The following is a 13,930-nucleotide window of genomic DNA, read 5'->3' as shown; positions in this document are numbered from 1 at the left end:
AGATCTGCACAGCCCCAGGCCGTGGGGCTCAGGCTGCAGCTTGTGGAGCTCAGCAGCTCCGGGCACTCACATCAGCACAGCCTGTCCAGGCACAGCCCTATTGTGATGGATCCCTTCTCCTGCTGCTGTCCTGCCTGCACCGCCTGGCAGCAGCAAGACCTGACCCTCACCCTGACCCAAACCCAACCCCAGCCACCATGGGAACACCAGGGCACAGCAGGATTGGGGGCACAGGAGCCTGGCATGAGATATTGGCAGATTTAAGGGGATGTCAATGTACAACACTGTGCAGTGTTAGTGTTCTCCCATATACTGTGTAGTCCCGCAAAACAAAGCAACAAGAACAAAGCAGCAGTAGGACCTGTTGGGAGTACAGTCAGTACAAGGATTTAGGGGCCACACTGTCACATTGCCATCCCCAGAGCAGCGTCCTGCAGCGCAGTCGTGTCACTGCACGGTGACCAAGGGGTCTCCTCTCCAGTCCTTCCACCATGTGGGGTCTCAGGGAGGTTTGTGCCCCCATCCACATCCGATATCCCATAGCTCATCGCCGTGCTGCTTCCTTCGAGTCAGCCTCACCCATCCCATCCCCTGTCCTGCAGGGGAGGTCCAGGGGTCTCCATCAGTCCGCCATGGTCCTGGCCACATCCATCACCTTTGGGAGCCCCTGGTGGTGGCTTTGGCTGTGTCCTTTGCCCCATCAGTCCAAGTGGGTGCAGCTGGAGTCCTGCAGCCATGCCCTGGTGCCTCACTGTCCTGTCCTATGGCACGGGGGCCGGTGCCTGCACTGGCCTTCCTGGGGAGCCCCAAAAAGGTTCAGTTTCCAGCTGGGATCCTATTCTCCCCTCCTCCCACTGAGCTGAGCGCTGTCTCCATCCTGCTCCGCGGACGTTGTGCAGCCATGCGCTGTCCCACTGCAGCTGCGTCGTACTGCACCACTGCGGAGAGAAGCACTGCTCACCCACCCTGCCCGTGCTGGGAAGGTGCAGGGTCAGCCCTGGGGAGTGTGTTGTCACCCCCACCCCCATCCCAATGTGCCAGAAGGCAGAGCTCACCCCTTTCTGTGAGAGGGACAATGTTAGTGTGTCCCTCTCTTGAGGTGCAATGGGTTGAAATCTGGGGAGCTGGGGGAGAAGGGGAGGGGAAGGTTGCACCGGGAGGAAGCAGAGCCCACCCAGAGCAGGGGGGCACACAATGCAGACCCAAGAAAGGACCACTTCATCCACAGACCTCCCCCCTCCATCTTGGAGCCATGAGGACACCGGAGCACCCCAGGGCATGATCCCACCACAAGGTCCCCACATCCCGAGCACAGCAGGGCCGGTACCTGCTCTGCAGCTGTGCCGTGCCCGCACCACCTGGATGGCCTGCTGGTTCTTGAAGCGGACCAGGCCCATGGTGATGGCAGCATTCCATCCCGGGTCCTCCTGCGCGCAGCGGAAGTCGATCTCATGGCTGTCGTCCATCACCACGGTGAAGTAGATGTGCCTCTCCTTCCACTCCACGCACTCCACCGCCTTCATGCGGGCGAAGCTCAGCTCCTTTCGTCGCGAGCCCTTGGGCTCAAAGAGCTGCAGCCCCTTCTCAGTCAGCAGGCACCTCTTCTTCTTCCAGAGCTGCAGCAACCCTCCACTGCGCTTCTCCAGCAGTCCCTCCCGCAGCACCTTCTCTGGGGTCATGGCTGCTCCTCAGCTCCTGCAGCCGCGCATCCCCCGCTGTGGATTTCCACCCCTGCAGCTCAATGACCCCAGATCAGCCCCCAGCAGCTCTCACAGTGGGGTGGCAGCGCTGGGATGCCCCATGTCACCGTCCCTATGGCTGCAGCTCCGTGTCCTGCCCCATGCAGCGTGTGGGATCCCCAGCTCCGCGCTCCCCAGGATCTGTTGCTACATGCCCAGCCGCTCTCCCACTTGCATTCCTTCCCCGCCTCGCCTGGCCCCTCCTGCTCTGCAGCACCCTTCACGCCCAGGCGAAGCCCTATGCAGCCCCACTGCACCCACCTGCACGGTGCTTTCAGGGTTGCCTGCAGGTGGGTGCAGTGCTGGAGCCCCATGCAAACAGCCCAGGGCACAGTGTGGGTGAAGACACAGCAGGGAGAGGACAAGGCATAGAGCTGCAGTCCTATGGGACTGGGGAGTTGCAGGGGGCTGTGGGTGCAGCAATGGATGGTAGCAAGGCTATGGAGGGCAATGGCATCTGCATGTTGAGCTATGGGGTGCAGTGCCAGCTGGGGCACGGTGAGGGTTGGGGGCATTTCTAGCCAGGAAGGGGCTGTGGGGTGCAGTGGGATTCTGGGGAGCAGTACCAAAAAGGACAGAAGGCTGTGGGTGCAGGGCTATCTGGGCTAGGGGGCTATAGGGTTCAGAAGCAGCCAGGATAGAGGGTTGTGAGGTGCAGTATCAGCCATAGAAGAGGTCTATGAGTCTTAAACTTGGGGTTACAGGATGCAGTGCTGCCTGGACACAGTGCTGTAGGTGCAGCACCAACCATGCAGGGACTGCAAGGAGGGAGCCTGGCAGGAAAACATCCATAGATGGGAATCTCCATGCCACCACCATGAGGCAGCTGTACACCCACCAACCCTGCACCCAAGGGAGCTGCTCCAATCCCTCCACACCCAGCACAGAGCTCCTGTCCCCCCGAATCCACCTCCTCCCCCAGAAGAGAATGACTTGGTGTCCCCATCCTGTCCCACAGTGGATGCAGCATCTCCAGCTTCATGTGGCTGCACTGAGCAGGGATGGGGCTGTGCAGCGCAGCTCGGTCCCGCCGGAGTCCTCCCTCCCCAGCAGCAAAACACCGGCGCCTTTCCAGCCTGTCTTGTTCCCAACCACGACAGCTCTGTCTGTTCCCATGCCAGCCCCTGGCAGGAGCTGGCCCTGCTGTGCTGTGCCTGTGGGGACATCTGGGGGCACAGAGCTGGCCATGGGCTGCTGAACGGAGTGACAGTCGCAGCATCCCAAGATCCCGAGTGCATGGATGGACCCAGAGGTGCTGAGTGTGCAGAGCAAATATTTTGCTCAGCAAAGTAAAACTAAAAAGTCCAAAAAAAGGGGGATAAAACCCCACGGAGCTGCAGCGGGGTCACCGTCTGGGGCTGATGCCTGCTGGGGGCAGTGCTGGCAGCCAGCATGGCCAGGGGGTAAGTCTGCAGCGCCAGGAGAGGCAGCTCATTATCCCTCATTAACAGGGCAGGGCCCGTTGTGCAGTCAGGAACTGGTTCGTGCTCCCCGAGGCCAACATCACCACGCTGGCACTGCTCCCAGTTATCCCAGTAGTCCCAGTTTGGGATGTCGGGCACAGATGGGGGTCAGCTCGGACCCTGTGGGGCTCTGGGAGGAGCAGAGCAGGTGGGTCCCTGCAAGGAGCACACGCTCAGGGATGGGGTACCCCAGGAGCAGTTTGGGGCTGTCCCTCCCAGCTCTGTACCAGCAGGTGGGGATGTCAGTGACACTGTTGGGCCACCAAACCCACGCTCTCTTTCCTTGACAGCTGGGGCTGCCTCCACTTCTCAATGCGTCACCACCTCCAGCCAACATGGGAAGATCACTTTCCCACAGCCATGAGCTCCAGCAGAGCCTGCCACCTCCCCTCCATCCTCTGGTGACGGACCAAGAGAAGGGTCTCATTCTGCTGAGCCAACAGAGCTCGATGCTGCAGCTCTGTCCCCACCATCCCAGGACATCTCTCTGGGGGTGGTGTTGGATACCCCACCCCTAATCCCCAGCACTGCAGCCCCCAGGCTGCCATCAGGGCTGGCTGCTGTGGATGCAGCGCATTGGACAGCACATGGGTGCAGATGTACAGACACATCTGTCTGTCTGTCCGGAGCAGCAGCCAGCAGAGGGAAGCAGTTGCAGCCATCCCACTGCAGACTGGGATAGACAGACAGTGGGGCTGATCCGTGAGCATCTTGTGCCGGTCAAAGGAGAGAAGCACACATAGAAAGCCAAGTGTTTCAGTGAAAACAAATTGAACCTGGGGAGCTGCCAAGATGGAGGATCAGAATCCAGCAAAAAAAAAAATACATACCCAACCCAGGAGTAGGTGCAAAGCTCTGAGTTGTTAGCACAGCTGCCTGGAGCAGCACCACAGAGCACGACTGATGGGTTTGGATACGGTGCATCCACATGAAGGGCAGGAAGGAAACATTGCTTTGGAAATGGTCACAAATAGGCTGAGGGGGCTGCAGAGCTACAGGGGAGCCCCTTTGCTTTAATTGCAAGCTGCAATAGCACCACTTCCCACCCTCCAGCTCCATCCTAAGCTCCTGCTTCAACACTGCACCCCCTGTGCTGGGGGAACAACCCCTCAGGCAATGCTTTGGGTCAGCTTTGATGTTTATTCCTTGCTGGGTGACACGGCGCAGCGCGGCTCATCCCAATGGGATGAGCAACGCGGAGCAGAACACTGGGGGCCTCACTGCAGGTGGGAGCAAGCTGTGTGCCCGTGCCAAGGGACCCGAGGTGGTAATGGGGCTCCCACAGCTTTGGGGAGCTCTGGGTCAGGGCAGGGGAAGGCGCTGGTGCCGCAAAGCAGCAGGCGGGGATGGAGGAGGTGAGGGAGCTCGCTGCGGTGTGTGGGAGCCCAGGGCTGGGCTGAAGGAGCCCACGAGGAGCAGAGCTCAGCTCCTGGTGCCTCACTGTGAATGGATGAGAGCCCCGGCCCCCTGCCCGAAGCCAAAGCCTTTGGGCCCGAAGTTCTTGGCATAGCAACCTGCAGAGAGAAGGGAGGAAGAGTAACATTAGGACAGTGGCATGAGGGCACTCTGGCAGTTCTTCTTCTGAAGCAGAGCAGGGTTTGCCATGTCTGCTGTGCCCCCCAGAGCAACTGTGTGGTCACCATCCCCCATACCCCCGTCCCATCCCTGTTCTCACACCTCCAGCCACAGCATCCAGGACAACTGGAGGTGACCTGAGCCTGGGGACCCCCCCTGCACCAGCTCTATAGGGCAGGGGACATGGCACACACCTTTGCAGTAGATCTCCCCGTCTTTGTCTGCCAGGGTGGTGGACTCCAGGCTCTTGCCACACTTGGCGCAGCGGAAGCAGGACTTATGCCAGGACTGTGAGACAGGAGAGGAGCCTGGTTAGATGGTAATGGGATCAAGACAGCAAAGCTTTGGTATGATGTGGGGTCCCTTTGGAGGCCTTGGTTCTGACTCAATGCCATCAGCAATGGGGTTTGCTGATGGGAAGTCTGGAAAGAGCCCTCATCCCTGCCTTCAGCACAGCAAAACCCTCCTGCCCCGTGGTGATGGCACAGTGGGGAAACATTGCCTTCTAGACTTAGCATTCACACCCCATGACCCACACACACACAAACACACACACACAGTCACTTGCACAATGCAGTGGGTGAGAAGTAATCACCCCTCTCTTAAAACACTATAATAAATCCCCTGAGTTATTATTCACCAGGAGCCACTGCTGCTGCACCTTAGCCCAGGGGTGGCACTCAGGGGAGACAACTCCAGATCTAAGGCAGCAAAATAGACACTAAGAATGCAGGAATCAGCCAGCACTCAAAAATAAAGCTCCCCCAGCTCTGCCAGTCCTCCGGGGACAGATGAGCTCACGGGCCGCGAGCAGCACACAGAGCAGCCAGAGCCCTCACAGAGGAATTTAAATAAACGCTTTGGAAAACATCAAACCTTTTTTGGAAGAAAATGTGAAATTAGGGCTGGGGGAGGAGGTAGCTGAGAGTCATCCAGTAAACATTAGCGCATTGAATACACGCTCTGGAATCCTCCCTGGTTTTCTCGAGCACGATTGCTTTGCCAGATTTGGGTCCCCATAAATATCAACAACACCAGGAGGATGAGAGCCCGGGTTGGGATTTTGAGGATGACCAAAATATGACACATCCCGCACAGACTCTGCTGGAGCCTCAGTGCAGTGCTGGAGTCTCCTGTCACTCTTTGCCTCCCTTCTGTGATCTGGGGATGCACACTGGCTGTGGGGAGGATGAAGTGCAGCGGTCAATGTGTGGGGCAGCACCAGTGCCACCAGCACAGCCCCATTGCTGAGGCTTCCCCACCATCCCAACCTCATGGCACAGAGCTGAGCCTGGACCACACTTGCATTCAGAGCTGGGCAGGGATGGGGCCACAGGATGGGATGCAGAGGATCCTGGTAAGGCTCCCCTTTAGGCATCAGGCTTCCAGGGTGTGTGTGTGCCCCATCTACCCCATCCTTACCTTTCCAGCTCCAATCACCTTCTCAGCTGCGTACACCGCTTGGCCACAGCGCGGGCACCCATCAGAGCCACCAACTTTCTGGGCCATTCTGGATGCATTCGGGTTGGTAGGTCGGTGGGATTGGCCCCTGTGAACAGGAGGAAGCTCATTAGTGGCGTTCAGGAACAGGAAGGAGGAGGGGAGAGTTATGGGAATGCAAATCCCAGCCTGTTTTTGTTGGGGCTGTCAGGACAGCATTGACCCCCATAGAAACCGCAGCTCCACAGCTGTGTGCTGGGATGGGATGGGCAGCAGGGCTGGGCAATGGGGATGTGCCCATTAAGTCCTCATCCCACTGAGAACATCAGGGCAGATGTGGGCCTATTGCCAGCCATGTGGCATGCCCAGCACATGGGAAGACCCCAAGAAACAGGGAGTCTATGACAGTCTCCTGCTTGGGGACTGCTGGACACACAGTGGGCTTTGCAGGGCACACAGCCAAGCACATCTGGACAGATGTGAGGGGGAAGGTGCACACAACATCCCCGATTTCCAAACAAAACTTCAACTCACTCTTCATATTTGATTCCCAGAGACTCGCCCTTGTCGGTGCTCAGGGTCCCGGCGCCCATCCCATACCCATAGCCCTTGGGGCCGTACTTCTTGCCATAGCAGGACTTGCAGTAGATCTCATCTCCATGCACAGCAACGGTGGTGCTGTCCAAGTTCTTCTTACAGACCACTGGAAGAAAGGGAGGGCCCTGTCAGCTTGTGCATCCAGATCTGCTCATTAACTTGCAGAGAACAAGTCCTCACATGGGATAGCACAGCTCAGCTTTCAAGGAGCAAGGAAACCCCAGACAAGATCAGTGTTCAAAGGGAGTGCATGCAAAACGGCTGCAGATAAGGATCACAACAAGAACATTGTCTGGCTTTAAAAGGAAGCAACCACCAGGGCAACGAGGCTGGTAATAAATAAGGCAGCAGCTCTGTTAACCTCCCTGCTGCCGGCACCCTGGGTGGGAGCAGGTTTGGAGCCAGGACAGGGCACAAATCCTAAATTTCCCCACAAATGATACAGGTATTCATGTCAATGTGCCACCCCAGGTCTGTACCATGAGTGGGGTGTTCTCAGGGCACACCCAGCACTTCCAGCCCAGGTGGGTGTCCTGGCCATGAGGTCAGTGTGGGACCAAAGATGGGATATAAGAGGATAATAGCAGGGCTGGGGACCCCAGTGCTGGGCTCAGACCACTTGGGCTCCTGTGCTGCTCTGATCTCATCCTCCATGTCAGCTCCCAGCCCTTCCTGGCACATTGTGATGGGAGGGGAGCAGCAAACATCCAAGGCTCCCAGCAATCTCCGGTGTTTACCTGCCCCGGCTGGAGCACGACGCCCAAGGCAGAGTCCACAGCTTTAGCAGCCAGTGCCAAAACAAGTTCTGTTACAGCTGCACCCCCAGCCATCCCCATCCTGCTCACACGCCTTAAATGTCAACTCTCCTAGCAGCCCATTTCACTCCTCGCCAGCAGGAAAGTTTCTTGCCCTTTACCAATATCACAGGAATGCAAACACAGCGCAGGGCTCCCTCAGTGCACTCAATACATGGGTGAGAGGCAGCGTTCCTCAGCCCTATTACTAAATATGGTGCTTCTCCTGCGTGGCCGCAGGCAACCCCACGCACTGCTGGGTGGGAAGGAAGCATGTGGCCATCTAAGGAGGGCTGGCAGGGTCCTGTGCTCACTGTATGTTCTCCATCCTTTGAACAGGGGTTGGGATTCAGGCTCACACAGCACTGTGCATCCCTTGGCTCAGAGTGGGTTTACAAGAGATGGATTGGCATTAGGATCCCCTGCAGCAGCTCAGAGCTAAGTAGGGACAGCTCTGCATTCAGAACCCAGAGGGATGGAGTGTAGGAGCTGACAGCAGTGGGTTCAAAGGGCTTTGTCCTAATGGTGGTGGTGCTGATGGCATCTACTTTCCTCTCCCCCCACGCTGGGTGGGTGCAGCCTTCAGTCCATGCTTCCACTGCCCCTCGTCTGCCCCAAATACAGTCACACAACAAAAACATTCCTTCGCAATCTGCTTCCTAGAAATCAGCCCCCGGTTTCTGCATTGCACAAATTCCAGCACACCACACTCATCGCATTGAAGGACCTTTTGTTTTGCTAAGAACAGCTGAGCCACCCCACAGAACAACCAGACAAGAGCTGCCGCTGCTGCTCTGAGGCCAGGCAGCCTCCTTGCATCACACTTCTGCTTGTACTATTGCCTTAGCTGGACCAACGCCATGCAGTCAATCAGCACTCACTCCCGGAGCTGATCTCCAGTTTAATGCACTGTGGTAGGTTTGGCTCCTTTCTGATTATTTCTTTGGCAAATCAGCTCCTAGTGTTTGTTTTTCTCTCCTAAAGATAGTGGCTTCACATTCCCGATGGGGCCCAAGAGCAGTGCTGGGGAAGATAGAGGAACTCAGAGCAGCTCAGCAGCACAAGGCCAGGGAGCAGGGCTGGGGAGGAGCCCACCAGGACAGGCAGAGCCCACCAGGTACATGAGGAGCAGGATGAGCAAAGCACAGGGATAGAGGCCCATGTTCCTCTCCCTGGTGATGTGCTTCCATGAGCAGATATGGGACAACCTTCTCCCTTCCCCATGGCACTGAGCTCCTTCCTTTCCCCAGTCAATGCCTCCTGGCTGATGTTTTGGCTCCTGGAAGCCACCTCCCATCAGACACAGGGCAGACCATACCCCAGCTCCCAGCAAAGCAACACACAGGACCAGGGCCAGCATTATGCACTGTGCCACCTCCTGCCTGGCGGGGGTGCCCATCTCATGCTCCAGCCTTCAGCATCTGATGAAGCTCCAGGGACATGTCCTCAACTTTCCCTGGTGCAGAGATGCCGTATGGATGCTGGCTAAGCTCAGCCCTGACACCCCACGATGCTCAAGGCTGATCCATGTTCCTTCAGCCTGGAAGATAGCAGAACGCCTCCATATGACTCCTGCAGCCCAGCTGCTTGTAGGGGAAACCCAGTGAGTGTTGACACGGCTCATAAATGTTTACAAGGCCCACAAACAGGACACAAAGAGGCGTCCTGCTGGCAGGGGGAGGGCAGTACTCACTGCACAAGAAGCAGGACTTGTGGAAGCTGCTGCCTTCACACTGCACCTCCTCGGCAAAGTACACGGCCTTCTGGCACACGCCACATTTCTTCCCTCCACCCCAGTTTGGCATCCTGTGGGGAGAGAAGGGGCAGAAAAATGTTTGCAGTGATTCATAAGGGCTGCTAAGGAGCAGCAGAACTCAGTGTGACCACTTAAAGCAGCCAAGGGGATCAGCACCCATGGGGGACAGGTCCTGGCAGCTCACAGCTCTGTTCTGAGCAAGGGAAAGAAGGAAGAAGAGTAGGAAGGTTGGGACAGAGGACCAACACCTGAGCACTGAGCTAAGCAACCATGCAGCTCCCTGGCAGCAAGTTAATGCTTCTCCTTTGCTCTCCTCTTTCCTGAAACATCTCTGGTGAGTTATGAGAGGCCTCTTGATCTTCAAATGTGCAGGTGAACCCACCATAAGACAAATGGCGAACACAAATGGCTGAGCTCCAACCCAGCCCTGGTATTTTGAAGACTGGGGCAAGAGAAAACTCAAGAAACTCAAAGCCAGCAGAGAGGAGAAGCAGAGGATAAGGGGGGCAGTAGAAGGGCCAAAGGCAACCTCAGGTGGTCACAAAGACATCAGAACCAAACGCTCGCTGGAGGTGCTCAGTGATACGAGGTTCTGTGGGTGCTGCAGACTCAGCCCCACAGCCAGCCGTGTTCAGGACAGACACACAAGGCAATGCAGGTGTGGGGCTGGAGGAGGAGGCAGCGCAGCCCCAGGGTGCCAGAGCTGTTTGGGTGTGATCACAGCAGGCAGGAAACCTTTCCTCAACACCCTGCAGGCTGGGCTTCCTATCGAGGGTACAGTGGTGCCAAATCCCTCCCTTCCAGACAGCTCACTCCAGTCCCAGCCCTTGCATTGCCTTAAAAGGACACAAAGTGTTTCTCTGGAGAATGCGTTGTTTTGTTATTTCCTCCTGGCAGGGTTCAGCAGGGTTCAGGAGCTTCCTTAGGGGGCAGACAGAGGCACCGCTGCATCCACATCAGTCCCTTCATCAGGGATAACACAGGACTGACTCTGCTTCTCAGTGTGTCTCATCCCTTCTCAAGCAGGACAGCTGTCAGGCTGCATCTCACAGCCCTGGTTTCAAGGTCTCATAGCCCTGGATCTGGGGTCCCACAGCCCCGGTTTCAAGGTCTCATAGCTCACTTTGTGCTCAGATGAGATCACTAAGGAACAGGAGATTCAGGCTGGCCCATGCAAAAAGCTGTGGGATTTTTTGCAGTGAAAGTATGAATACAAATGGACGGCAGGAAAGCACTGGTGCTGCATGATATTCATTCTTGATGCAGGATTATTACATGGTCTGGCAAAGGGGCAAGCAATAGGTAGAAAATCATAGTCCCTGGGGAGAGATAACTGCCTTGCACTTTAAAGAGCAGCTGGCATAGCCATGAATTGAGCAGGAATAGAAGGAGGCACCTGAAGAGAGCAGAAGGAAGCAGCTCATGGGGATGGGTGGGAAATGAGTAGGATGGAGCACTGGAAACAGCATTCAGGCCATGGGGACCCCAAGCAAATGGCATCATGTATGGAGCAGCTGCCACAGCATCATGCATGGGAACAGCCCTACAAAAGGGGGATTCAAGGGGCACAGTCACAGCCCCCATGTCACAGAAGTGACATAAGGAGACTCTGGGATGCCAGTGGTGTAAATCGGAATAAAGGATGGTACAGTGATGCTGAAGTGGCAAGTGAAAGAATGGAATCCTAAGGGCAGCGAGTGTTGGGATGCAACAAAACACTGAGCATCAGTGCAGACACCGAAGAACAGAGCAGCAGCTGTGCCAGATCTGACATCTCCAGGGGCTTTGCCTGGAGAGGAGGGAAAGGGGGAAGGGGGTGCGTGGTCAGGAGTGACCCTCACACACACACTGTGCCCCCAGGTCCTGCAGTGGGACACTGGGGTACCACTGCTGCCCACCTGAGATCTGCAGCAGGGATGGGCAGTGCTGTGCCGCCCCACTGCCATGCACGGGTACTACGAGCAGCTGCAGAGCTGCCTGATGCTGCCCGATGGCCACATGGCTCCCAGGCTCAGCTTACAAACTGGAAAGCTCCCTGTCACAACTGGGCATTCAGCTGATTTCTCAAAGAAAAGCCTGAATTTCTCCAAAACAAAAGCACTCTCAGGGACGCCAAGAAAAGCTCCTGGCTTCTATGGGGATCAAACCTCCTCCTGGACACAGCTCCGTGCACTTTTGGCAGGGCTTTCTGCCTGAAGGAGATGGAGGAGAGGGATGGAATCACGGCGGGGAGGGGACCGCTCAGTCCCTGCTTTGGCGATGCGCTCTGTGGATGCCAAGGAAGCACTGAGCCGCGCTCACAGCAACGAGGAGCAGCAATAACCCAGGAGCCAACCCCACAGCTGGCAGCTCCTGCACCTCCCGGCCCGGCTCAGCCCTCCCCGCATCCTCCAAAGGAATTCAAGCGGCTGCTCCGGATCTTCCCCAGCCATCTCTGCCTGCTGGCAGCACACACGCGTGATGCCGAGCGCTGACCAACGCCCGCTCCCACGCGTGGCCCCGTTGCCACCTGCGGGCTTTGTGGAGCGGCAGCGCTCGGAGATGAGCCCGCTGCTCAATGATGGGAGCCGCTCGCACGGTCCTGCAGGCTCCCCAAAGTTTTTCATTGCTGAAAGGCAAAGCGACGGCAGGGCACGGGGAGAGAAGGAGCGCAGCGCGGACGTTGGGACTTCCCGGTGAGCATCACCGCCAGCACCCGGCCCGGATGGGGAAGTTCTGTGACTCTGCCCCCCGGGGCCAAACTTTGCCCTCTTCCTTTGCTTTCCCCCCCACACCTTCCTTTGCTTTCCCCCCACCCCGAGCCCCTCCGCCCACCGGACAGCACCGACCCTCTCCCCCCCTCGAGGCCGCATCCCTCCGGGCTGTGCAGTGCTCGGAGCTCCCCATCCGCGGGCGGGGTGGGATGTTGGGGTCTGACGGCCCCGGTTCGTACCTGCGGCTGTGGGCCGGGCCGGGCCGGGCGGGTCGGGAGGCGGCGGATGCGGCGTTGGGGCCCGGAGGGCGCTCGGGGACTTTTGTTGGCGGCGGGGGAGGCGGCGCTTCGCTCTCAGCGCCAGCACGGCTTGATGTCACTGCCCCGGGCGGAGGAGAAGGAGGAGGAGGAGGAGGAGGAGGAGGAGGAGGAGGAAGGCAGTGCGGCCGTCGGCCCCGCGGCGCCCATCACGGCGAGGTGCAACCCCCAGTTAACCCAGTGTCACTCCCAGCGCCCTCTGCCACCTCGCTGCCACCCGCCCATCCACCACCCACTACTACCGCGTCCCACCGCTGCATCACATCCCTCAGTGCCACATCTGCACATCTCCGACATAGGGAGCTCCACCCCCTCCTTCACTCAGCCCATGCCAACGCTTGGCCATCCTCTGTGCAAATAAACGCTCCCTAACAGTCAATCTAAACCTCCCAGCCAAAGGGACCTGAGCGTGCTCATAATGAGGGTCCATGTGAACCTAATAGGGTTTGACATGAGCAAGTGCAGGGTGTTACAGCTGGGCAATGCCAGATATGTGTGCAGACCAGAACTCATTGAGAGCAGCGCTGCAAAGAAGGCCTTGGGGATCCTGATGGAAAGAAAGCTGCAGGTGATCCAGCAGTGGGATGTTGCAGACAACTGCATCCTGGGCTGCATCAAAGGAGGGGTGGCAGAGAGCAGGGAGGGGATTGTACCCCTCTGCTCTGCCCTTGTAAGTCCCCATCTGCAGTGCCTAGTCCAGATCTGAGGCCATCAGCTCAGGAAAGATTGTGGAGCTTTGAAGGCGGGGAGCTGAGAATTTGTTCTATCAGTGTCACTGTGTTCTTTGTATCTACTGTAGTTTCCATGTTAATAAACAGGAGGCACTACTTATAGAGCAACCTACATATCACTTGTCCCTTGGGGAAAAAAAGGCTGATTCCTTCTCACTGAAGCCTCCTGTAGTGGTTGCAGAGTGATGGGTTCTCTGCTTCTCAGACATAGCTAACAGGGAACCACATTACCAAGTGGGGCATTGCCTGTTGACATGAGCACCTCCATGTCACCACGGCCTGGTGGTCCTGATGGCCATGGATCTCCCACCCGGCTCCCCAGGTTCCTGCTGAAGACTAAAGCCTTGTTTCAACTCTGATACAGCCACAGCTCATGGGGACCCACGTTCTTCCCCCCGGGGCTGGGAAATGAGATGACTCAGAGGAAGCGTGCAATGCACAGCACTGCAGATGGCCCCGCACAGACCTGGACTGACCCACCCCCTCCAGCTGAGCTCCTGGAGGCAATGCAGCAGGGCTGTCGGGTTCTGGAGGCTCCCATGTCCCTGCTTCCTTCCTCCAAAGCTGGAATGGATGAATGAAGTGCTGAGTGGTATCCTCAGGAAAAGGCCCTGAATCCTAAAATGTTGGGTCTGCAGTTGCAAATCTCAGCTCTGCTCTTTGCTGCGGGGTTGGAGGGGTGATAATGCACTGACACAGCTGCACAGTGGGGTCACCATCCCCGGAGGCTCTAAAGCCATGGGAATATGGCAATGAGGGATGCAGGCAGTGCGGTGGGATGGGCTGGAGATGGGCTTGGGGGTCTCGAAGCCTTAATGATCCTAA

At 57.4% G+C, this 13,930-nt stretch overlaps 2 protein-coding genes across 2 annotated transcripts; both read right to left on the bottom strand.

The window, feature by feature from the left end:
- Positions 1-294: 294 nt before the first annotated feature.
- PHLDA3 (pleckstrin homology like domain family A member 3) lies at positions 295-1,920 on the bottom strand. The gene is made up of 2 exons (XM_015884859.3): positions 1,328-1,920; positions 295-938 (listed from the first exon to the last, which is right to left on the bottom strand). Exons 1-2 carry the CDS (start codon positions 1,677-1,679, stop codon positions 817-819), a joined length of 474 nt encoding a protein of 157 aa, XP_015740345.1. The 5' UTR covers positions 1,680-1,920; the 3' UTR covers positions 295-816.
- A 2,402-nt stretch (positions 1,921-4,322) lies between these two features.
- Positions 4,323-12,437, bottom strand: CSRP1 (cysteine and glycine rich protein 1). The gene is made up of 6 exons (XM_015884856.2): positions 12,297-12,437; positions 9,302-9,414; positions 6,752-6,920; positions 6,200-6,326; positions 4,972-5,065; positions 4,323-4,716 (listed from the first exon to the last, which is right to left on the bottom strand). Exons 2-6 carry the CDS (start codon positions 9,411-9,413, stop codon positions 4,640-4,642), a joined length of 579 nt encoding a protein of 192 aa, XP_015740342.1. The 5' UTR covers position 9,414; positions 12,297-12,437; the 3' UTR covers positions 4,323-4,639.
- Positions 12,438-13,930: the final 1,493 nt, after the last annotated feature.

Source organism: Coturnix japonica, chromosome 38, assembly GCF_054131305.1.
Source record: "Coturnix japonica strain WE chromosome 38, WE-NBRP24, whole genome shotgun sequence".
NCBI lineage: Eukaryota > Metazoa > Chordata > Aves > Galliformes > Phasianidae > Coturnix > Coturnix japonica.
The sequence above is the reverse complement of the archived record's forward strand: the minus strand, read 5'-3'. Positions and strand labels throughout refer to the sequence as shown.